Consider the following 24,946-nt stretch of genomic DNA (forward strand, 5'->3'; position numbering starts at 1 on the left):
AAGCAGGTTGGGCAGAGGGAGAAGCTTGAACCACGATGCTGTTGTGAGGGTTCCTTGGTCAATCTCATGGGGAGCTCTGGAGCTGTTGGGCCTGGGTCATGGGATGGCTCTGTAGAGTTGTTCCAATTTGATCTGAGAGGGTAGGGCCATATCAAACCTATGGACCAGTCTCCAGCTGAAGTCCAGTTGCAGAGAGGAACTTGGCGGAGATGTGTGTGGTCCACCAACATTCTCAGCAACTAGGAAAACATGTGTGCTCCAGTCCTGGTATGTGACCTCTGGCTGGGCACCATGCCATTTATCTAGCTAGACTTCACTATGGTTCCTGTCCTTCCCTCATCCCTGATCCATCATCAGGTGACTTCTTTTGGCCTCCAACACATATCCATCCTCTTCCTACCACTTACACCTTGTACCTGGCCTACTGTCTATAGCAGCCTCAAATGGGTCTCCTTGTTCCCACTTTGGCCCTTTACATCCATTCTCTACACAGGAGCCAGTCATTGTCTACAAACACAAATCAAATCATATTACTCTCCTGATTAAAACCATCCATTTCCTTTATACTCAAAAGTAACCCACCTCCTTATCCAAGTCTACAAAACACCCCATTATGGTCTATCTCATCCCTTCCTCTCCTCCACTGGTTATGTTCCTGAGGCCTCTGCCGTACTTTTTGCTGTCCCTCAAAGATGCCAAGCTTCTCCACACCTCAGGGTAGTCACACTGAGTTTCCTCCTTCTCAGGCCTTTCAAGTCTCCCCTCAAAGCTCATTTTTCTCAGAAAGTCTTTCTTGATCAGCTTTTTATTACCCTACCTTGACCAAGGTTGCAGCCCAGGGACTGCCCACCTCCAGCGACTGGTTGTTGTGGGAGGTGGAGTGATGGCATTGGTATAAAGATCCTGGCTTCTCATCTGCTCCACACTTACCCTTCGAGTAGCTCTCTCCTTGCTTACCATCTGCTTCCCCCAGTGGCACACACTTTCCTTGAGAGCCCAATTTAGTCTTCCTTACCACTGTAGCCCCAGCCCCTGGAAGTGTGCCCGGCACATGTATGGTGCTCGATCCATTTTTAGTAATAAGTGAATAAAAGAATGAACTGATCTAGATTTTGAAAACTTTTCTATCTGTTCTCAGATCCAACACATCTATTTATTTATCCTGAGGTGTCCTCCTCAAGGGATGCCCTGTCACTCTGGGTTTCAAGATTTTGGTAAACAAGACCATGTTCTCTCATTATGCCTACACATGGTTATTTTAAATCCTTTGAGAAACCTGCATCTTTCTATTCTGAGGAGGCTCTGGCACATTTTAATGAGAGCCTTCCCATTTTCTTGATCTTTTAAGTTGGAATTCTCCTTAACTTTTCTGTCATTCTTGAGGCCTGTTAGCTATAATCACATGGAATATTTCCATTGAGAACTCAAAATAGTTTTCGAAAATAGTGCTAATGCGCTTTTGATTAATTTCTAGGATTCTACTTAACGATGCCTTGCATTTTGCAGCCCTCCCCTCCTCTCTGTCCTCAGCAACCCAAAGGACATGTATGTTCAGGCATTAGGTAACACTAATCTCAGGGCCACTTTCTGGTTTGTAACCAGGAGCTCAGAGATAATCTTCCTATAAGCCTGGAAGGATTTTTTTGGTAAATGTACTTGCTCCTTATCTGTCACTTCTCTGCCCACCTACAGAGCAGTTTATCTTCATAGGTTTGATATCTCTGCAAACATAAAGATTTCATGGTGCGTTTTCTCTTCCAAATCACTTTTAAAAGAATATGAGAAGAATAGTTTTCATCTCTGAAAAATCTCATGTATACCCTCCTCCACCCAAAGAATCCATTTATCTTTCTCCACCCTCTCTCCCCCTCCCCCTCCGTAACAAAGTGGTCCTATCTGATACACCTTTCTTTGTTTCCTTATCTTTGGTGTTTCAACAACTTCAGGAAACTCTGATGAGTTGCATTTACCATGATGTTGAATGGGGATCATGTTGACAATTCCAGATGGTAACACACTGCACCCTTGGATCCATCTATCAGTATTAACCAAATCACATGTACTGGTGTTTTGTGTAGTGCCTTCAAAGTTAACCATTCCAAAGCATGTTTTGGAAACACATTTTTTCTTAGCATTTTTCCTGGAAAAGATCGGAGAAAGAGATGGATTCTCCAACCTAACTATCTTATTGCCTCTCCTTTGAGTAGACTTTTCACACCAAGGGGGATACATTGATCCTCTAGTTGTTTTCCTTTAGTTAATTAATTACTTAATTAATGAAAACTTTTTCCTATTGAGGTGAGATTCACATAACATAAAATTAACCATTTTAAATGGCATTCAATGTATTTACAATACTGTACGACCACCACCTGTATTTGGTTGCAAAATAATTTCAGCACCCCAAAAGAAAACCCTGTACCCATTAGTCAGTAATTCTCATATCTCTGTTCTACTCCTAGCTCCTGGTAACCATTAGGCATTTCATTCCTTTTTAAGGCTGAATACTATTCCTGTGTGTGTGCATGTGTGTGCATGTGTGTGTGTGTGTGTGTGTGTGTGTGTGTGTGTGTATGTGTTATACGTACAAATATATATACACTACAGTTTGTTTATCTGTTCATACACTGAGGGGCATTTGGGTTGTTTTGATCTTTTGGTTATTGTGAATAGTGCTGCTTTGCACATTTGTGTAAAAATATTTGAGCACTTGATTTCAATTTTGGGGGGTTTATATAGGAGAATTGCTGGGCCATAGGGTAATTCTATGTTAAACTTTTAGGGGAACCTTTAGCTGCTTTCTAAATGTAGAAAATGATCAACCTTCAACTCCTCAGCAAGGTCAAATTCTTGTCGGCCCTAAACAGAACTTACTCACCAGGCCCAAATACTGCAGAACTTGATGAATGAATCTGAGCATGGATGAATTTCTAAAGTTTTGGTGCTTAGAGAGAAATTATGTTTTAGCTCAGAGGGCAAATTCAAAGAGTCCTTCTCTAGCAAGGGTTTCAAGAAATCCTAGGTTTCCTTCTTCTGTCATGAGATCAAAGAGAGTCTAAAACATAAGATCTTGAGGTATCTTCTTTGGATGACCGAGTATATTCGTATATTACTAGCTTTAGGTAAAGAAAGCATTTCACGATATCTGTGAAATGCTGTAGTCAAGAAAATTTAAGGGATTACTACAGGATCTGCACAAACCTTTAATATCTTAACTATCCCAGTACTCTACATGTAACATTTATCATTCTGCTTTTTTGGTCACGTTAGTTTTATACCCACCGACTTTCCCAGGCATAAAACCAGTATTCCATGGGGTACACCTTTGAGAAATAAAATTCTAATTCATTTCCTTCTATTTTTAAATGAGTACACTAAGGCCCAGAAAGAAATTAAAAGCAAACCAACAAAAGCACCAATAATTATTATTTCGTAGATTTTTGTAGGTTCTTAAGACCTAGTCCCTTGGTGGAAAGAGGAAGGAAGGTGGGAGGGAAGGAAGGCAGGGAGGAAGACAGAAGGGGGAAGAAGGAAGCTGTATTATGACATAAGAATGAAAAGGGACAAATAAAGTATTTCATGGGATTTCTTCAAGGCTTAGAAAGAAAAAACTGATTTATTGGAATTCTTGCATAGCTAAGAATAATTCTTGAGAGGGAGAGAGAATCTTAAGCAGGCTCCATGCCCAGTGCATAAGCCTGATGTGAGGCTCGATCTTAAGACCCTGAGATTATGACCCGAGCTGAAATCAAGAGTTGGATGCTCAACCCACTGCACCACCCAAGCAATCTGAGATGTGGGGACCAGCAGAGGAGAAGGAAAACAAGAGACAAAGAAAGAAAACTACTACTAATTTTTGTGTATTAGAGAGTTGCTTCCACATCAATACTGTGTAGAGATTTCTAACATTTAAGTGTGGGATTCCGTGGCTTTTATTTATTTTTTTTAACACTCAAATAAAAGATAGTTACCTTTAATACAATTTCTTTTCCCATTTGAATTTACATCAGACCCTTTGAGACACGAGCAAGTATACAAAGACCTATCCCTGTATTCACCCACATTTCTTTCTATGCATAATATCTATAGGTACAATGTTTTCTTCTTATTTAGTACTCTTCTTGAAACGATATAAGAGCTCTTCAGGGATATTAATTAAGCTTTATTGCAACCCCTGTGACATGTCTGCCTGCTTACATATATCTGTTGGACACTTAGAAATTAATGCTTTGCAGAAGTGTGCCATTTAAGTGTGTTTGTAGGCCAGCCACATAGCCACTGACAATGCACTGAACAGATCCATACATTTCAGTTGTCAAAAAATGCCATCAAAAAAGGCAACCATCATTTAGCATCAACACGTAAATATTGCCATGGTGCTTAATATACTCTCAAGCAGGTCCTGCAGTGTTCCTGTCACAAAACAAGTCCCAGGGAAGCAGGTTCTGAAAGCTTGGCTTCCTTGAAAGGCTCCCCAGTTTCCTAAATGCTGGATTTCCTAGGGCCCCAGGCAAGGCTTTTTAAAAATGCAAGTGTCAGGGAAAACTGTCATGCTTGTTTGCCTTAAGTACCCGAAAAGCTTGTCACTGCCATCTTGGAAGTCTTGACGAAGACACGGTTGGACATGCCGAGGCACAGTAAATTGAAAGCTGCCTGACAGGGAGGTGGCATGTAGACTAACAGCCAGGTGCCCGCCTCCAGGCATTTTCTTTGCAAGCGGCAGAATTAAACAAAACTAAAGGAGAGTCTCGTCAGGGGAGGCTGTCTTTGCAGACATCTCAGAGGCTTGGACTTGAACTGGGGTCCTTTCCGGCTCTTAGGTTTTGCATTGATAAGAGGTTAAGTGGTTACATGAAAAGCAAAGCATGGTCCACATTTCTGTGAGGGCAGTGAGAGGCGGGGAAAGAGCAGTGGTTGGAGAGGGCAGAGACCAAGAAGGAAGAGGAGGGTCAAGGTCGGTGTTAGGCTGGCATCGCACCTGCTTGTTCTAGGAGACTGAACAGGGCAGTGGTGAACTGGTGAACTATTCGCAGCAAGTGGGGTTCAGAGCCCGGTAACCTGGGCAGACTTGGGGAAATGATTTGTTGAATCTTGGTTTCCTCGGGTGAAAACAACTGAAAATGTTGCATAGGGATACTAAGTGCATTAAACAGGCTCAGCACATTCTTGCCACTGAGAAGACCCTCAGTAAATGCTGGCTTTTATTGTTCTGGAGAGACCTATCAATGAATCCCATAAAGGGCCTCCTTGGAGGATAGATCGTTCCTTCTGGTCCAGCCCCCTCTCCCCTCCTTCCCTTCTCCTTTCCTTTCTTCAACATGAGATCCTTCGGTTAACTGCTGTGAACTTTTATTTCTTGTCTTTCTGGTATGTCAGCTGAGGCTTTTCCTACTTCTTGCTGTAGATGTGACCATAACATACCTTTGCAGGTTCCCCGTCCCACACAGAACAGACCGTAAGGTGCTTCACTGGGCCCAGAAGGTGGCCCTGACACAGGCCACAAGACCTTTCTAGCATTGTCTCCCGAGTTCCAGTCCAGCTGATCAGAATGCTTGCACACTCTTGCTTTTCTGGCCTTCTTCTTTTACCTCTTCTTGGAGTGCCCTTTGGATGGGGGATACTTTTCCATCAGAAAGGGAATCAGACACCATTCTTGCCAGCCAGGTTTCCGTGACTGGGTAGATGGGGTGTCCCCCACCACCCTGTGTTCCACCCATATGGCCATATAATAGTGTTTTATATTACTATAAATTATCTCCTTAGCTGTCTTTCTCCCACAAGACTGTAAATGTTGGGGGACAAGGGCCACGTCTTTTTCACCTTTACTCTCAGCACCTGGCATGGTGGTCAGCCCCTAATAGAACCACCATAACTGTTGGCTGCATTAAGCCGAAGTCCTATGAACATAGCTGGTAATGGGATTATCAACAGGAGGTGGGAAATACAAAAATCCTTATTTAGCATAAAATCGGAGTTGCAGATAAAGAAATGATATAAGTTTGGCCTGAGGGCCTCTTATTGACAGAACCCTCACATATTTATTTGACAAAAGGGGCTGCCTTCCTTTGCTGGATTTTCAAGCCCTTGATCATAAACACTCTCCCATAATAGTTAGAACAATAATACTGCTGTACTAGGCATTTCTCTTGGGGACTCAGAAACTTGACTAAGTCGTCTTAGATATTCCTATAATATCCCCGTTAGGTGGGTAGAGGCAGGATAGACTGGGAGAAGAGGCAAATTTAAACACTGCCAAATTATAAATGAGAAAACAAAAGGCAGCAAAGGTTAGGTATCTTGACTCACGTAGGCCACGTTGCGGCACAATTTGGGAATAAAGAGAAGGGCCCTACAGCTAGAACCACGGGAAGTGAGTGAGTCAGATTTTCCCCACATCTATACGTCTTCCTCATACTGCACCTGGCACCTCAGAAGGGGAGTTGAGTTCCTAGAGTATTCTAGTATTATTTGGTACATTGTTCCTTGAAAAAGAAAGTTCTTTCAATTCTGTGTTTAAAAAATCCAGTACTGTAAACTTCAGGGCTCTTATTTTAAGCCCATAAAAGAAAATTCAGCCCATTAAAGGAGGAATAAAGAGAGACTGTAGCATTTGAATTGAGATGAACATAATTTGGCACAATCTATCAAAATTTAACATTATACATACCCTTTGATCTAGAAATTTCACTTCCAGGAATTTGATTCTTAAACATAATCATGTAAGTATGCAAAGGAAGGTATATACACAAGACTCTTCATTACAGTTTTGTTTGTAATAGCAAAAAATGTGAAAGTGATCTAAGTGTCCCTAAAGAAGAGATTGGTTAAATAAATTATGACATTCTGGAATATTACACAGACTTTAAAACAAGAATGAGGTAGGTCCACATGAAATTACCTGAAGTGATTTCCATCATATTTCATGAAGTTAAAAAAGGAAGTTGCCAAATGGTATGTATAATACGGTCCCATTTATATTAAAACTTAAAAAAATATGCTCAGACATCCATAAACATTTTGGGTAGCCTAAAATAATAAACCTTCAAAAGAGATTTCCTTGAAAATAGAAGGAGAAGGGCAGGGAACATTATTTTCCATTTTCAATCTTCCTAGCTGATGAATATTTTTACCAAGAGAATGTATACATTTTGTAATATAGGAGTGGAAAGACCAAATCTATTGCATTATGGGCTCTGATCTTTGTCTTAAATTCTTGACAATTCCTTCGTGGAAGAAAATGGAGAAAAGATTCTGTGCAGGATGAAGAGGCAACAAAATCCCCTAATCATGCTGGGAACAGCGAAGTCCGGTGAGGTATGCTCGAACCAGAGGCCTGCTGTATAGCACCACTTAGACATTCAGAGTGCGAGGCCTTGACCAGTCATCTGGGTCTCACTCCCCTCATCTATAAAATAGATATTGGACTATACTAGGTAATCTATACTAGGTAATGGATTCTGGCTTGAAAGTTCTGCCTCTGTGCTGCCAAATGATTCCCAATTCTCTTAAACAATCAAGCCAATCTCAATCATGTTTACCTTGATCCCTTCTCCTGGTCTGCCTTCTGGGATAGTGGTCAGGATCAAGAGACCCACTTCCTAGAAGATGGCGTGTTCTTATTTCTGTATTCTCATCACCAGATCCTTCCTTCTCGGTCTCTTCCTCTCTGACTCTGACTCTCCCTCTTTGCCTGAAACAGCCTTTGGCTTTAGCTCTGTAGCAAATTCTACAATTCCTCTTTCCCAAACTGAATGGTACCATGAACTTGAAGATGCATATTAGAGACAGGACATGTGGAGGTTGCTCACTGCTTCCCCATTTCTAGATGAGGCCAACAATGGTGAAGACTCAGAAAACAAAGTATATCTAGACACACGCTGACTATGTCCTGGCAACTTGTCTCCCAGCCACATCATTATTATGAAATTCTAGGTGGGTTTAAATGTATGTGTGCTACCTTTTCCCCTACGACACTGAGTTTGAGTACTTCTAGTAATGCCAGATTAAATCATAGGAGTGTAAATAGTGATGGGCATAATTATTGACATTAGGACACGTTGCATTTTAGGACAAAACTTTTTGTCTAATTAAATGTAGAACTATTCAGTTGTTACCTACACTGTGGTCCATTATGGAGCTGACTGACCCCTGCAAAATGTCCCACCTACGATTTTCACCATGAAGAGGATAAAATGCATTGCTGAGAACAGGAGCTTGAAGCATGGAGTTAAATGTTTTCCTTTCATGGTTTTATTAAAAAAGCAAAACCAAAAATTGTCCAAAGTAATTCAGCTTTATAAAAGTAAAATTGCATCCCAAGTCATTTTCAGGAGATGGGAAATGCATCGAGTTGTTCTGAGTTAACTTTCTCATCATGAGCCCTCGTAAAGAGCACTGGTTAGTAAGACAATAAATGAGCATGTTTTAATTAGAAAATGTGGAATCCAAGCAGTTTTGCAGGAAAGAAGATGATAGCTTCAAAGAGACATCAGGAGACTAATAAAAGTTAAAATGCATTAAGTGGCCACAGTGAACTCAAAGGTAAAGTCGTGGGATGTTTGAGAAGTGAACCAGAGAGGGCAATGAATCAGAAGGGGATGGAAATTAGTCAGTGGAACTTATTCTTTCTACTTCATATTAGAATCAGCTGTAAACCCCCTCTGTGCCCAGGCAAGTGAGATAACCTGATGCCCTAAAATTCTCCCATTCCCCCATCCTGGCCAGAACTGTGTGCGCCCAGAGGAGAAAATCACTATCATTGGGCAATGTGAGAAGGCAGCCGGGCTAGGGCAAAACCAGCATTGAACTTGATTTTTTTTTGCCTGCCAGACCTCCATTTTATGGTCTCCTAAATCATGGTGCTCGGTTATGACCATGTTGTTCTTCCTGCTATGCGGCTCTATATGGGTGCGTGACCCAGGTCTAGCCAATCAACATGGTCTGTTCTCCAGACCTTTGGGATTGGGGCCATTGTGGGTATGTGACCCTCATTGAGTTCAATGAAATTTAATGAAGGGGGTGTTGTTGAAATATCAGAAAGAAGATATCCTTTCTCTGTTAGGTTTCTAAGCTATGAGAACATAGCCTGAAGTTCCCACAAAAGTCTCACAAAAGAATGGCTGCTTAAGAACGAGGGTGGGAAAGAGAGAAAAGCAAAGCTGAGGGACAGATTCCTAGTGCCTGAGTTTATTTCCATGAATCCAGTTCTTCCAGAATCTTAATTTTGCCCCAGGCCCTTCATCTTCCCAAGTTCCCTCTTCCCGACATGCCAAAAAAGGACAATAATATCTATCCCACGGGCTTCCACTCAGATAACATAAAGAACCTATTACGATACTTGGCACAAAGCAGTTATTTAAGGGATGATGATGTCTAAAAAACAAAACCAAAGAGAACGTTCAGTTGTTTCCAGGAAGTGAAAAGATATCTAATAGGGCCACAATTTCTCCTCACATGGATTCTGAAGTCTAGAAGCCGGAGAAGATGATCTTTGCAGTCCCCTGCCTTCAGTATACTCCTGGAGGACACTAATATACCAAGAGAGAACAGCCCGAAGCTGAGGACAAAACACCCACAAAAGCCAGGGGTACAAAGCACTGTCCCACTCCCAGAGGGCTTGCATATTTATTCTCATTTTACTGAAGCCAGGGTGGGGTAGATTTCCCCAGGCCCCATCAAATGCTTAAATAGGTCCCAATATCACCTTATGCCTTCTTACCCATGTTCCCTAGTAGAGAAAGTCTGGGCTGATAAGAGATTAAAAAGTCACTAAGATTAAGTTTTCCATTTAAAATTCTTATCTAAGCACATACCAACGCAAGAAGAGCAACATCTTTCACCTTCTTCTAAGTGCAGAATTTTAAATCCATTTATTCAAAGAACTTTAAAAAATGAGCTTTTAATCATGGTATCATTGGTGTGCAATGTCTTTACAGGAGGACTAATTGTGGAGAAATGGACTTAATGGATGTTTGTAGCCAACTGAAGCTTTAATTTCAATACAATCTCACAAATAAAAAAAGAAGTGTTATTCATTCTCTTTCAAAAGATAAGGCAGGAACAACTAAAACAATGATGACAGAAATTGGGGGCATTTGCTGATTGCTCAATCATTCTGGGTGAGAAGCGATTCTCTAAGGGATTTAAAAATACACAATTTTGAGGGTGAGCCTTTGTGGTTAGCATTGTCATGACCTCTAAAAATGATTATTTGCAAACATGACTCATGAAATAGCCTGAAATCGTTTGGTGGGTTTTGGAGGGAAGAAAGCTGTCTGAGAAAAAGTTTCTTAAACCTCTCCTATGATCTGGAGGATGCAGCCCCAGGGGAGCAATCTGGCTGAGAGCCTTGTACAGAACTGCAATTCTGGGGACACAAAACTCCACCTTATAAAGGCAGGCGAGGCTGAGACTAATAAATCAAAGGAAGCTGCAGAAAAGTTGCAGAGCCTACTGCCCCTGCCTGGGAGAGCCGAGAATGCCTTATCTGGCCTCTGTGAAAAGGATCACTGGGGAGCCAGAATTAGAAAAAGACTTGCGCTTCATCAAGTCTCTCCTTGTCTGAGCCAGATAAAATATCCTCTGGGAAGGCTTCAGGAAATGCCCCAAGGGAGTGACAGCTGATATTAGCTGAATCGGTGAAAGAACACAGACAGAGATGGAAATATTTGGCTTTTTTCAACTGTGAACTTAACCCAAGACAATTTACACAGACTTGGGGCAGAGTCTTGCGCTTACAAGGCATAACCACGAGGTGGCCTCAATCGGGATTTGGGTCCCCATCGTCCAGGTTGCAAGTTCTCTTACTTAGTTAATACCTTAGCTGTGGTTAACTTACAAGTAAGAAGGTCAAGTATCCAAAGCTTTAATAAACTTAATAAGGCTTTAGTTTTACAGTGGGAGCTGAATTCGAAAAAGACAGCCTCTCCTTGGATACCTGCACCTTCAAGGACGCTTCCCAATTTGCAAACCACGCCAAGAGCAGGCTTGGAGTGGTCTTAAATAAGATGGAATGCTTGTTTCTTTCTTAATGCACCTTGTAATTTGCACACGTGCCACAGCACTTTATTTATTTTCTTATTAATGGGTTTGAGTGTGTTTAACACCACAAGCTGTAAATTGCAGAGCAGTAGATCAGACTAGGTTCTCTTTATTTTCCTGCCAATTGTCAGAAAGTGATGTGGGGTACAGAGGTGCCTCTTCTAACTGGCTTCCTCTCTCCTCCCCCACCCCACTCCACCTCTTGCCTCCATCCAACAACCAACCCGTTGTCTCCATCTGCCAAGAAAAAAATAAAAGACACAGCCTCGTTTCTCATTGGAGAGCTTGCCTATTGAGCAGCTCAGTTATTGAGATTAATAAGCTGCCAGTTTCCAAGGAAGACTACGAAAACTATAAAATTAAAGTGCACTGCAACGTGAAATGCTGCTTGTGGCCAGGCGGGATCCCTGTGTCAAAAAGGCAAGGTGAAGCTATAAAATAAGGCTGAGCTTGAAAGGCTAACCTAAAGGTCTCATTAATTTCCATGTTGCCTCTGATGAGAATTTAGAGGGGGCATAATGTTTTGCAATATGGAGAAATCAAGCTGCCTATTGATTTGAAAAGTGCTTGAATGCAATTGGTTCACCCAGAATGAATTCTAGTTTTAAACGTCACTTGAAAACATTAAAAAAAAGAAAACACACACACACACACACACACACACACACACACACACACACACACAAACCCGAACGGGTTACCTTGGTTTAATATTCTCAAGATCGAGCTTGTTAGTGATTCTGTCAGAAAATTAATCCTTAGGTAGAAAAATCAATCTGAGAACAAGTTTGGAATAGTCTTCGGGCTCAGTATGGTGAGGATGTTTCAATAATCTTGTTGCTTCTCTGTGAAAACCTTATTTACTAAAGGTCTTGTGTCTTGATTCCCAAATACGCACTACCAATAAAGCATCTAGATTAGGCAAAGATTACTTCCTCATGAAGACAAAAAGTGTGTTTTCTGAAATTCTGATACCAAAATTAGATTTTTCAGATGCTGCTCATCAAGCCCAAGGTGCTCCTTTCTTTAACAGAGCTCTTACACGACTTCCTGCTGAAAGGAATAATCATGGTACTCTAAGTGTGACCAAATGGTCAGCCACGGTACGGCTGGCTGTTTGGCTTTCTCCTATTAGTGGCAAAGCTCTGTTTGGGAGAGAACAATTCTACAAATCACGGAGCTGAAGAAGTAGCAGGGCTTTTATTTCTGCATTGTCAATTTGCTCTCGCATTTTCTAAGAGGCAGAGTATCTGTCATCAGTTCACACGGACCCTCTGCTGCCCGGGCCATGGAGCAGCGAGGCCTCAGACTGACCACACTGGTTGCCACCAATCTCAAAGAGCTGCAGAGAAGAGTCCCTTACCTCTTGCCTGGCTGATGATTTTGTCAATGACTAAGTCTATATCCAGTAACAGGCTGGAATCCATCCCATAGATCATTTCTTGCCTTATGTCACTTATCATGTATTGACTTCACCATTTCCATGGCCTGGCAAATTAATCTGTTGTTTGCCATCAGAATAAGCATAGTTTTGTTTTTCTAGTTCCAAAGGCGCTATCATGTGGTGGTTAAGAACATGGCATGTGGAGTCAGACCCAGTTCAAATTCCAGCTCTGTCCCTTACTCATTTACAGATCTGTAGGTGACTTAATTTTCCCGAGCCCTCAGGTTCCCTTTATTTAAGATGGGGATAGTAACATATACCCAACAGAAAAGTTAAGGGGTTAAATGGGATCTTGTATGCAAAAATTAAGTGCCAAGCAAAAAGTATTTGATAAAGAAAAATTGTGATTTACAGGCTTATATGATCATGTAGAGTTAACGGCTAAATTGAACAAAATTTCTGGCGAGTTATTTTTAAAAAGAGAAAAAAATCAATTGCTGAGAGCTTTGAACACACTAAATATGCTGTTATTTGTAAATGGATAAATTTCCATGTTACATCTATTATTTTGGAATCAAAATATTTAGAATCCAAATAGCTACACTTAAGTCTCACTGCACCACAGATTTGACGCGTCTGAAATGGCACTTCTGTTTTCTGCCACAAAACTGATTCCTTCTTCAGGAAGTGGCATCACTATCCAGCCTAAGTCAAAAAATTGGTCATTGTACTCTCAACTGACTGAGCCACACAGTATTCATTCCTACTGACTGTACCTTCAAAATACACCTGACATCTATTAATCTTCATCTTCTTGCCAGATGGGTAGGAGAAAGTCAAATATGAGGGCTACAGCTGCCACGACCCCAGTGGAAACCAGAGCACCTTCCATCTTGACCATTACAACACTCTCGAAGCTGGACCTCTAGACTTGCTGGACTTTCCAACTTACTCCCAGCCTATTCGCCCTATGGCAGCTACCAGAATTCAAAACAAAACAATATTATTTTATTGTTTTATTCTCCCATTTAAAATGCTTCAGTGACTTTTCATTATTCTTGGGCCAGAGTCCGAGACGTTTCACCCAGCCCAGTGCTCTGCAGCATGCTGCCCTCACCTGCCCTTCTAGCTTGCTTTCCTTTCTTGGCATCCTAGTGTTTCTCTCCCCAGCGGGTCATTGTTCTTGCCATCTAGAACATTCTTTAGGTCTAATTAACACTTATCATCCTCAGGGCTCAGCCTAAATGTCAATTTCTCACACATCTGACTTCTCTATACCTCACACGGCACATATTACATTTGTCATTGGGGTGGGGGTGGGGGTGGGCACGTGTCTAATCATTTGTTCACATCTGTCTACATCCAGCCTGGAATTACCCCAAGGGCAAGGATTTTGCTCTTCTTCTTCTTCACTGAGGACTCCTCAGTGCCTGGCACGTGATAGGTTTTCACAGATATTTCTTGAATGAACAATAGATGACCATCTTACAAATCAACTTGCAAACCTGTTTGTAGTGTGAGGATCTTGATGGTTACAATGAAGGTTTCTGGAACTGAGGATCTGATGGAGATTTTTATGTATTTATTTTCTGTTCCCCTTGTGTCAAAATTTATAAAGACAGAAAAGGCATTACTGAAAAAAAAATTAGAGCTTCTGGTATTTCAGGGAAAAAGTAAAATCAGAGGGAGGTTTGGTCCTGCTTGGGAATTCTCTTTAGTGACCTGCTAGGAGACTCAGAGAGAGAAGCTTGCTTCAGCAAAACACAAAGACGAAGGAAAGTTAGTCATCGAACTACTTTGTATTGTTTTAGTCAAGAGAAGCTGACTTCAGAAACTCCCCAAGAATGGCTGCTGGCCAGGAAGATCCCTGAATTTGTGGCTCTCAGGAGACGAAGGAGTAGAGAGGTGGTATCAACCATGAATTGCCCATAAATTTTGTTCTGAGACCTAAGTAGGCTGAGAAAAACATGGTGATGGAGTGATTTTGTGACACACCATGTTGGAGAAAGATAGTACAAACTGCTTGCAATTAGTTCCTCTGCCCTGAGTTTATTTTTCCTTGGATTATGTTATGGTTTATACATGAATGGACTGGTTTTGGTAGTAGAAATTTATATGCATTGGTCTTTTACATGATTAACAGTGGTACAGAACTTTCTTTGTAGGTTTTTTCTGTCTTGTTAAATTCCAAATTCATACCGTCCTATTTTTGGGCTATGCCTCCTTCATCAGCACCTTTAATTCTACTTGCCACAGGAAAAAAAAATGGAAAAAAAGCACAGTCCAGAGAAGATGTAATATGCCTCATTAAGACTGATGGGAACATCAAAAAGCAATGCAGAGAGGCAAAGGTTTGTTCCTCACTGGTCTAAAGAAACACGCTGGACTTGGTTTAGAGTCTCTGGGGGTGGTAGAATGCCTGCTCATCACCTTCCAGAGTTATGAAATTCTTCCATCACACCCAGAAGTCTGTATTAGGGAGAGTAGAGGTGGTGAGGCTGTTTGTAAATTTCCACTGCATTTTCAAAATTGATGAATAGATCATAATCAGCCTCCACATGACCTGCCTTCAATGGTTCTCTCTCCTGGATGTAGTTAATCATTCCTTATTTGGTATAAAAACCAAAAGACAACCGACAGAATGGGAGAAGATATTTGCAAGTGACATATCAGATAAAGGGCTAGTAACCAAAATCCATAAAGAACTTATCAGACACAACACCCAAAGAACAAATAATCAAATCAAGAAATGGGCAGAAGACATTTTTCCAAAGAAGACATCCAAATGGCCAACAGACACATGAAAAAATGCTCAACATCACTCGGCATCAGGGAAATCCAAATCAAAACCTCAATGAGATACCACCTCACACCAGTCAGAATGGCTAAAATTAACAAGTCAGGAAATGACAGATGTTGGTGAGGATGTGGAGAAAGGGGAACCCTCCTACACTGTTGGTAGGAATGCAAGCTGGTGCAGCCACTCTGGAAAACAGTGTGGAGGTTCCTCAAAAAGTTGAAAATAGAGCTACCCTATGACCCAGCAATTGCACTCCTGCATATTTACCCCAAACATATGAATGTAGTGATCCGAAGGGGTATGTGCACCCCAATTTTTATAGCAGCAATGTCCACAATAGCCAAACTGTGGAAAGAGCCTAGATGTCCACCAACAGATGAATGGATAAAGAAGATGTGGTATATGTATACACACACACACACACACACACACACACACACACACACACACAGTGGAATATTATGCAGCCATCAGAAAAACCCGAAATCTTGCCATTTGCAACAACATGGATGGAACTAGAGGATATTATGCTAAGTAAAATAAGTCAGTCAGAGAAAGAGAAGTATCATATGATCTCACTGATATGAGGAATTCTCTTAATCTCAGGAAACAAACTGAGGGTTGCTGGAGTGGTCGGGGGTGGGAGGGATGGGGTGGCTGGGTGATGGACATTGGGGAGGGTGTGTGCTATGGTGAGCGCTGTGAATTGTGTAAGACTGATGAATCACAGACCTGTACCTCTGAAACAAATAATACATTATATGTTAAAAAAAAAAAAAAGAAGAAGATAGTAGGAAGGGAAAAATGAAGGGGGGGAAATTGGAGGGTGAGACGAACCATGAGAAACTATGGACTCTGAGAAACAAACTGAAGGTTCTAGAGGGGAGGCGGGGAGGGGATGGGTTAGCCCGATGGGTTAGCCTGGTGATGGGTATTAAGGAGAGCATGTATCGCATGGAGCACTGGGTATTATACGCAGACAATGAATTATGGAACACTACATCAAAATCTAATGATGCAATGTATGGTGACTAACATAATAAAATTAAATTAATAAAAAAATGGCTTCCCCCCAAAAAAATAAGAATGGGAATCCCAGTATGGCAACATGCCCCTAAAAGAAGAGCTTCAGACCTATACTTTTCTTGTGGGTAAGAAAAGGATCCGATGAAACTCAAAATGTTTCAGCATTTGAATAAGTGAATTTGTTCAGTTCTACAGTTTCCAAGACTATATTAAAAAATAGATTATAGGAACAAACAATATGCCATAATCTTTGACGTCTTTCTACTTATCTATTAGGCAAATTCCTATCCTTCTAAAATCCAGCTCAAACAGACCCTCAGCTGTGAAATGTTTCCTGCTCATCCTGGGAGAGTTAATCACTTCATCCACTGTGCAGTCACCTTACACTTCCCTTACTGTATACATTGCACTATCCTTTTGTTTATGTACCTGTCTCTTCCTTTAGGTTGTGTGAGCTTTAAGGGCAAGATTTATGTGTTACTCCTTATCTTCTTGGCACCTAACATAGCACTTGGTATACACGAGGGACTCAGTAAATATTTGCTAATAAGAGACTGAATGAATAATATTTTTAAAAGAAACACAAAGCCCAGCAATTCTATTAATTACTGCTGAGGTTTTCATACATGAGACCAGATGCACTGCTGGGGTTTTCATACATGAGACCAGATGCACTGCTGAGGTTTTCATACATGAGACCAGATGCACTGCTGAGGTTTTCATACATGAGACCAGATGCACTGCTGAGGTTTTCATACATGAGACCAGATGCACATCCAAGTTATACGTATTCATGAATTCCATGAATGGAGTTTCAAATATCTGCTGACTTGCGCACCCTATGTTTGTCTTCTGGTGATAACGCAATCCCAAGGGCCTTACATTCTCTAATTTTTGGCCCTTGAATGCACTGATCAAAGAACATCCAGATGTTGCCCTTGCTTGTTTTTTCCTTCTGACTGACTTCAACATTTTGGCAATCCTATCTACTCTTCAAGCCTTGTATTTAACTTGCCTTCTCCAAAAGCACCACTGAGAAGCCCTGCTCCTTGGAGAAATGACAAATATCCAAATGGTCTGCAGAAGGACTCTACAGATCAGATACAAATTCTAGGAAAGCTTACTTCAGAAAAGCAGGAAGGTGACAGGCTTGGCTTTGTTGGTCCTCTCTACCATATTCTTGTCAAGATGACACTTGACTACAGATGGTTTTATAAAGTAAATCTCCTGGAAAGCCAGTTATTTTCCTCAGAAGCTGGGAGAGAGGGGACAGTTCATGCAGCATATGCATTCTAACCACCAAGGGGAGAATCTTTGTGAGGAGCAAACACTCTGATGGAGTTTGCCCTGTAAAAATAACAATTAGGGCAATAATTGTAGTTTTGTAGTAACTCACTCATCAGACATCTTGCCACCTTATTTTGTATGTGGAAACCACTAGAGTTCCATCCAGTGTGGCTCAAAATGTCCCCTGAAGCACTAGACCTCTTTCAAGTTACTTTGCCCCTCGACATCTAGATTGTCCATCTTTAAAATGGTAGAAATAACGGCTCCTTCCTACCTCACTGTATTGCTTTCAGGCTCACGAGATAATGCATGTAAAGAATGAATTCCAGGCACACACAAAGTGCATGGTAAAAACTGATGATTAACAGTTCTCTTCCTCCATCCTTCCCCTCTTCCTTTTTCTACAAGAGCTACTACATTTCTCTTTCCCTTTCTCCTCACCCTTTTCCTTCTTCCATCTCGTCCACTCTATGTAGCCTTGATGGCCAGAAACTCTTTTTCAAACCATAGTCTGTTAGTGTAAAAAGAAGCTAACGCCCAGCACACTCTATGGGCAGAAGGAGGAAAAAGAGAAAGTTTTATACAGGCCTTAAAGATCACCATCAACTATGAAATATCCCAAATCCAGCCTTATGGACCAGTCTGCTTTCAGCCTGGAAACTTCCCAGCAAAGTTGTTTATTAACAGGTTACTATATCAGTGCAGATGTTTCAATATATCTATTATATATAATATATGCATATAGGTTTTACTGACTTTACCTATTTTAAGCCTCAGAGATTAAGACTATAGGCATGGTTAAAAATAACCTAGAATCATCAGAGAACAAATTTTATTAAAGTTTAGAATGACCACAGTGACAACGGTGCACAGGTTATTCAAGATCTTATAAAAAAAAAATGATAGTAAGAAACAACATAAATGCTATGGCTTGCGTAGTTGCTTCCAGGGGCGTGCAGAAAATTCTCTGGCCATTACCAGAAAGATGACAGATTCCTTTCGTCTTTCTTCAAACCTAACTTACTAAAGTTTAAAAACTTCAGTGAGAACTTTTTTTGAGGGGTCAAAGTGAATTATCCCCTTTCTCTGTTTTCCCTTCATGGTTATTTTGGACAAGGAAACAATAATAATTGGAGCACCCAAAGCATGAAAGGGTCTGGGGTTGGAGCACAAGGCCGTTTCCCATCCAGCGGCTCCCCCACAGCCTTCGCGGTCATTCTGCCCCAGCCTGCAGCCCTGCGACCCACGGCCCTTCCTGCAGGGCATGAAGGTGAGCATGGTCTCGGAGGACCAGACGCAGAGGTAAGAAAGGGACAGAAGCAAAGGCAGAACAACACAAGGCCAGACCCGGAGATCACTTTGAAACTCTTCACTCCAACCTAAGTCCTGCCCCTCTTTCTTGTTTGTTTTTGTACATTCTTGTTTGCCCCTCAGGCATCTAGCTGTTATGTGTACAGGAGGGATTAAAGCGAGACAGTATGTTGAATGAAATATAAATTAAAATTATACTTCTGTCAGTCTGGAATCAGGGATTGTTTCTCAAGGTCTCCCCAAACACTTAATTTCAAATGAGTCTTCATTTATTACTTCAGGAAAGGCCAAATGCATAATTTATCAGCAGCTTTCAGTCAATATACCCTTATAAGCATGTTTCCCATGAGTCTTTGAGTAAAAATATGTTATGCTAATTCTATTAGTTGGGTACACAAGAGCTGTCTAAGAGAGTAAACAAGCATTAAAAGGAGACACATGTGAACAAAGAAATACCTATCAACCTACCATCCAGGGTCAAATTACCAGGGGAACAACAAAGAGGTGGTAAACTTGGCCTGTTATTTACACCAAGACTGTCTCACCGACAGGAACCCTGAGCCACCCGGTGGCTCCGTGTGGGTGGCTCTGGTAGGGCAACGGGCGTGACAGGTGATGAGCACTTACCGGGTCTCCAGTGGCACGTTGCTGTTGAGCACCCAGCTGTCCTGAAGCTGAACGGACTCTGGCGTGGTGGCCAGGTCATTGGGCGCGGGAGCCGGGGCGTGGATCTGGCTCCGCCGGTTGGTCAGCGAGTTCCTGTTGAGGGAGTTGGCAGACGAGTGGTGATGGGACAGAGTGTGGTTGTGAGGAGGAGGCAGAGGGGGCCTCAGAGTCGACTGGCTGTGGTGGTTTGGAGGACCTGGAAAGAGAGGAAGGAGAAACGGCCATCAGAGGCTGCAGAATCTAGCCGCCAAGGCTCTGCAAACCTGCGGAGCAGAGCCTAGAACCCACGCCTCTATGTGGGTTAATAGCTGAAAATCACAGACTAGACACACAGATAAGACTGCAGATGTCGAATTTCAGGGTTGGTCACTCATAAATAACATGGTTTTATTTGCCTTTTTCTGTAGGCCTTGAAGGAAGGAGAAACTAGGTTAGTAAAACCAGACTGGAACATACTAATCTTAAAGTGGAAATCACATGACAGTCAGGGCTGGTCGTTGTCGTTACAAGTCCCTATACCGTTTCCTGGTAAGCCAGTACACTGCATACATTCTTTACAAATATTTTTCCTTCCTTCCTTCCTTCCTCTCTCTCTCCCTCCCCTTCCCTCCTTCCTTCCTCTCTCTCTCTCTCTCTCCCCTTTCTTCCTTCCCTCCTTCCTTCCTTCCTTATTTCTTTATTTCTTAAGATTTTATTTATTTGAGAGAGAGAGAGAAAAGGGGCAGAGAGGGAGGGAGAGGGACAAGCAAACTCTGCATTAAGTGTGAGCCTGACATGGGGCCCGATCTCATGACTCTGAGATCATGACATGAGCCGAAATCAAGAGTCAGACGCTCAACTGACAGAGCCACCCAGGTGCCCCAAATATTTCCTCCTTCTAAAGGTAACAAGAATATGGTACACTCTAAGTTAGAGGGTAGCATATATAAATACCTGTGGGGGCCAGGCAGGAAAGTGAAGTGGGCTAGTTGTGGACTGAAGTGATCTGGAAAGGGCAGGAAGCAGCCCTCCCTCGGATCTGAGCCCCTGTGGCCATGTGGGGCTGAGGGGCCGAGAAAGCCAGATCTTCTAGTTTTTTAAGGAAAGCTGAAGATCTGAACTTTTAGATAAAATTTCTTGTGTTTTGAAGATGTTGCCAATTAATTTTAAAAAAAGGTGTATGTGTTTTGTGCATATGTATATATGCATATATATATTTAAATAAGACTTAAGAGTATATATATTAAGAAAATACCTGTGAGCCTGCTCAGACATCAGGACTAATGTTTTCAAACCATGACCCTTACTCCAAATTGCATCCTGTTTTCTTCTCTTGAAATCCTTTCTCCTTGCAGGAAAAATGCACAAAGGAGAACTATACCTCTGCAGGTATCCCCTTGTAAATATGACCACAGATGACAACTCCACATAGGGTTTTCCTAGCAACCCGTTCTCAATCTACAAAATGAAATATTTTAAGCATAATGAAAATGAAAGTAGTTCACTATGCAATGTAAGCCTATAATTTGGTTTTAATGGCTGCTGAAACATGACTTTTAATTTGTGTCCTTTTTTGAAGCCTCCAGTCGAGGTTGGCAGCTCACCAGGTGACTGCCAAGCCTTGTCATTTTGGCCTCTGCCAACTTTTAAAATCCTCAGCCCCTGCTGTCCTGGCTTTAAGAAGTTGGCTCACATCATTTAAACAAGCAATTTGACACAAATTTCAACTACTTGTCTCCTTATGTGGTCGGGCTACATCTCCAAAAGGTGTAATCTACATTCCGTGGCTTCTGGGAAACCTGCAGAAATATTCCAAAAGAAAGATAACATGTCAAGAAGATACTAGGTTTGAAGAGCATCATGACCAAGGAAAACAAGAAGGAAAAATAACAGAGAAAAGTGGTTCCTTGAAGTTTGTGTCCCTGGGCTGAAATTACTTGGGGGGATTTTTTTTTTTTTTTTTTTTTTTGGTCTTCAGAGAAAGACAACTAAAGCTAAATCCCAGTGGGAAATGCCACTGTACAGTTGTACAGATTTTAAATCGCGTCCTCCAAATGAACCTGCAATTCATATTTTACATTATGCACCAGTGACATTTTAAATATATCTTTGAGGGAGTTTCATAGCTGAAGCAGGCTATTACATTTCCTGGCATTGTTGTCTGTCTAGTAATGTATTATTATACAGTTATTTAGCATTTGTCTGTCTCGTATTAGTAGGAAGAAGTGAGAAAAGGGGGTGAAATGATGTAATCATGGTCCTTCTGAGATGCTAGCCAAGCCCCTCACACAGGGTTAATGAATTCACATGCCTTCCTTTCCCTTCTCTCAGCTCCCATCCAAGTGGTGTTATTATTCTCCATTAGTTAGGTAATCTTGAGACTTGCCTCAGGAAGCTGAGATGAATAAATGTACAAGTGAAAACCCACCCTCCTCAGCCCCAAGCCCTCACTTTCCATCTCCCTCAGCCCCTGGCCCCCGCCTCCAGCACTCCAGACCACACACTCTCCCAAAGTACAAAGAGGCCATGGGAGGTATTTAATTCACTAAATGAGATACCAGGACCCTCCTGCTTCCTGTCTATTCATCCCAAGCTAAGGTTTCTTTGCCTACTCCAACTTGTGTGGCCCTTCCTTGCCCATCTGTGTTCTGTGTGGGTGGAATGCCTGTGGTTTCCCTTTTGTTGATGATATCCAGGGGTGGTGCTAAGGGGGAAATGGAACCACAGACCCAGGTGCTATGTGGTGTAGTCCAAATAAAGTGGACGGTGAGCTTTTCAGCTAGCTAGAAGAGATGTCAAGCTGCTAAAGAGAAGGCCTGGAGCTTCATGAAGGAGATGAAAGAAGACGTAATTCTCTGCTCACCCTGCCCTCCTATAAAAAGCATGTTATTTCACTGCAAATAAATCACATTATTGATAGCAACAACAACAACTATCCAGCATCCTCAGTATTAGAAGATATTTTCCTCACTACTGTTGCTCATTTCCACTGTGACGTGGATGATATTTGCTCATTTATCTATCCTTCTAACGATCATATGTTTCAACTAGGTGTAAGAACTAGAAAAGACAATCTGAATACAGAGTGGTAAAGCTACCACTGGGGTGTGTATAGAGAGACAGGGCAGCATCTGGGGGGGTACTCAGCCAGGGGTTAGGAGATACAAATCTAAAGAACTGGGTTCAAGGACTGGGTCTGCCCCTTTTGAGTCATATGAACCTGGGCCTACAACTCCATTTGTGTAATCCTCTGAGGACTCATCCACCACTGGTGACAACAGCACTAAGTACCCATGTATCAACGTGGAAGATGGTGGGAAGAGGAACGGGGAGTGCTAAGCACGCCACCCGAGGCTGGCAAGTTCCCCAACGATGTGCGTGGAACATTGCTCGCTTCTTTCAGGAATAAAAGCATGAATAAGACATAACTACGGCTCTCAAGGAGCCCAGATTTGAGTACAGGACGTAAATCCAGACTTCCACCATCTAGGGCAGAACTCACAAACTGGCAGCCCCCAAACTGGATTTGACCGAAAATTCAGAGTCCAGATTTTATAGAGTGTTCCAGATCACTGACTTCTCTTGAGAACAAAAACAGAACAACAGAACAACTGAGTCTATACCCTCATGGCAACAATTGGATATAGCTGAACGCCTTTGGGTGGTTTTCTGGTTTGCCATCAACCCTAACAATCCCTGTTATTTTAATCTGGCCGGATGTATGCATTTATGCTACCGCTGGTAGGCATTTATGTTTTTGACCTCTGGTTTCCTCCGTGGTACCTTAGTATTCTGGGTGGGTAATGTATCTCTAATATAACAACACCCCTGTTACGACTAATGATCTCAAGCACTTTTTGTGTTTATCGGGTTTCATTGTAGTCATCCAATGAGCTTGCTGGATGTGATGGTTTTCCACTTCAAAAAATGCAAACAATGGCTAGCAACATGCCTTACTGCTTTTCATGAAGCCAAATTACATGAAAAAGCCCTTCTGAAAGGCAACTCATGTCTTCAATAGATGCTGAAACAGAAATGATTAACAGCTTAGCTTGATGAAGGAACCTTCACGTCCACTCAGAGTTCCACACATTTATTGGCTTTAATTAATGTGCATATTAATGGCTCTTCTATTGCATAAATATGAAATCACATAATAATGCAATTGAGCCACGAATAACTATGTAACATAAATGCTTACACACTATCAACTTAATAAGTATGCTATTAGCAGGCAAAAGGCAACTGCCATTACAATCACAGTGTTAACCTATTATCTTGTACCTGATTTATCTGAAGTTGAGAACCCAGAATTTATTTTTAGGTACCCTGTGGCTTTTCGTCTGAGGAAGGGGGAATAGCACACTGGCCCCACTAGGGGCAGGACAGGTAGGACTCCTAGCAAGGATAAGTGAATTTAGAGAGAAGGTCTGTTTAAAAACTAAGTGCTTGAGCAAGTGCTTGATTTGTCCTGTTTGCCCCAAAAGATTATGCTTGAGATTTGCTCTTGCCAGAAATTTTGGTCCTGACAGGGATGCCATTCCCATATTCTGTCCTTCCTAAATGCCAATTGCTTGACAGTGGAGTCATAAGAAAAATAAAGTAGTGCATCTTTGTTGGGTAACGATATCAGCTCCAACAAAGTTAGACCCGGGGACTGCAAAATCCTGGAGTATCAGCTCCTGTGGGGACTAGACTAGCACAGCTCAAACAGCATGTGGAAACAACCAATGCTCACATTGTCAATAAAGGAAGGATTTTCTTTGGAGCTCAGGAAGTAAATTCTCAATAATTGGCTATTGTTGTTACACTCTTCCTGAATAAACAGGTGGGTGAGGCATTTAGGCTAGGTCTACCCTTGCCAAGAAAGGGTGGGTGTGCGGAGAGTAGGAGGGCAGGGGCAGACTAACATAGCTTTGTCTTGCTCTGTAGTCCACACTATTTCTTCCTAGTGATTAAAAATGATAAAATGTATGAAAGACAAAAAATATAAGTAGAGGCCTGCCTAACGGCTAATAATTCACTCATTCTTGGAGATGGCATGCCAACTGCTGGTCTTAAAAATTTTAACCCTTCGGACCCTGAGATGATGAATTAACCACAAACTCTGCCTCCTTCTGCTGAACCATGTCTTTGGAGCAAGTTACATCTTGACAGCAGTTTGAAGATACTAGAAGTGAAGTGGGTATGGGCAGACATTTTGGAGTCTCTGGGTGGTGAAAACTGGCACCAGGACACGCTGTTTAGATCTGACCTCACAAGAGAGGCTGAGGGAATCAGAGGTGAAGACTTTCAAGAATAAAAGCCTCTAGTTAGAAGGAGGAGTCTATTGCTGATGACCAGGCTCGTTGGCTTTGAACCCCTACATGGCCACGGCCACTTACTAACGGTGTGACCCCCTGAAAAATAGTTTTTTTTTTTTTTTCCCGAGTCTGTTTCTTCATCTGTAAAAT

The 24,946-nt window shown here is 41.8% G+C and overlaps 1 protein-coding gene across 4 annotated transcripts in view; it reads right to left on the reverse strand.

Moving 5' to 3' along the window:
• Positions 1 to 24,946, reverse strand: part of TENM2 (teneurin transmembrane protein 2) — a 1,539,571-nt gene that overhangs the window by 274,889 nt on the left and 1,239,736 nt on the right. For all 4 annotated transcript variants that reach the window (XM_027606095.2, XM_027606096.2, XM_027606098.2 and 1 more), the window contains one exon: positions 19,476 to 19,710. In XM_027606095.2, the coding sequence (XP_027461896.1) occupies positions 19,476 to 19,710 (235 nt within the window). The remainder of the gene's footprint in view (positions 1 to 19,475; positions 19,711 to 24,946) is intronic.

Source organism: Zalophus californianus, chromosome 5 (assembly GCF_009762305.2).
Source record: "Zalophus californianus isolate mZalCal1 chromosome 5, mZalCal1.pri.v2, whole genome shotgun sequence".
Lineage (NCBI taxonomy): Eukaryota > Metazoa > Chordata > Mammalia > Carnivora > Otariidae > Zalophus > Zalophus californianus.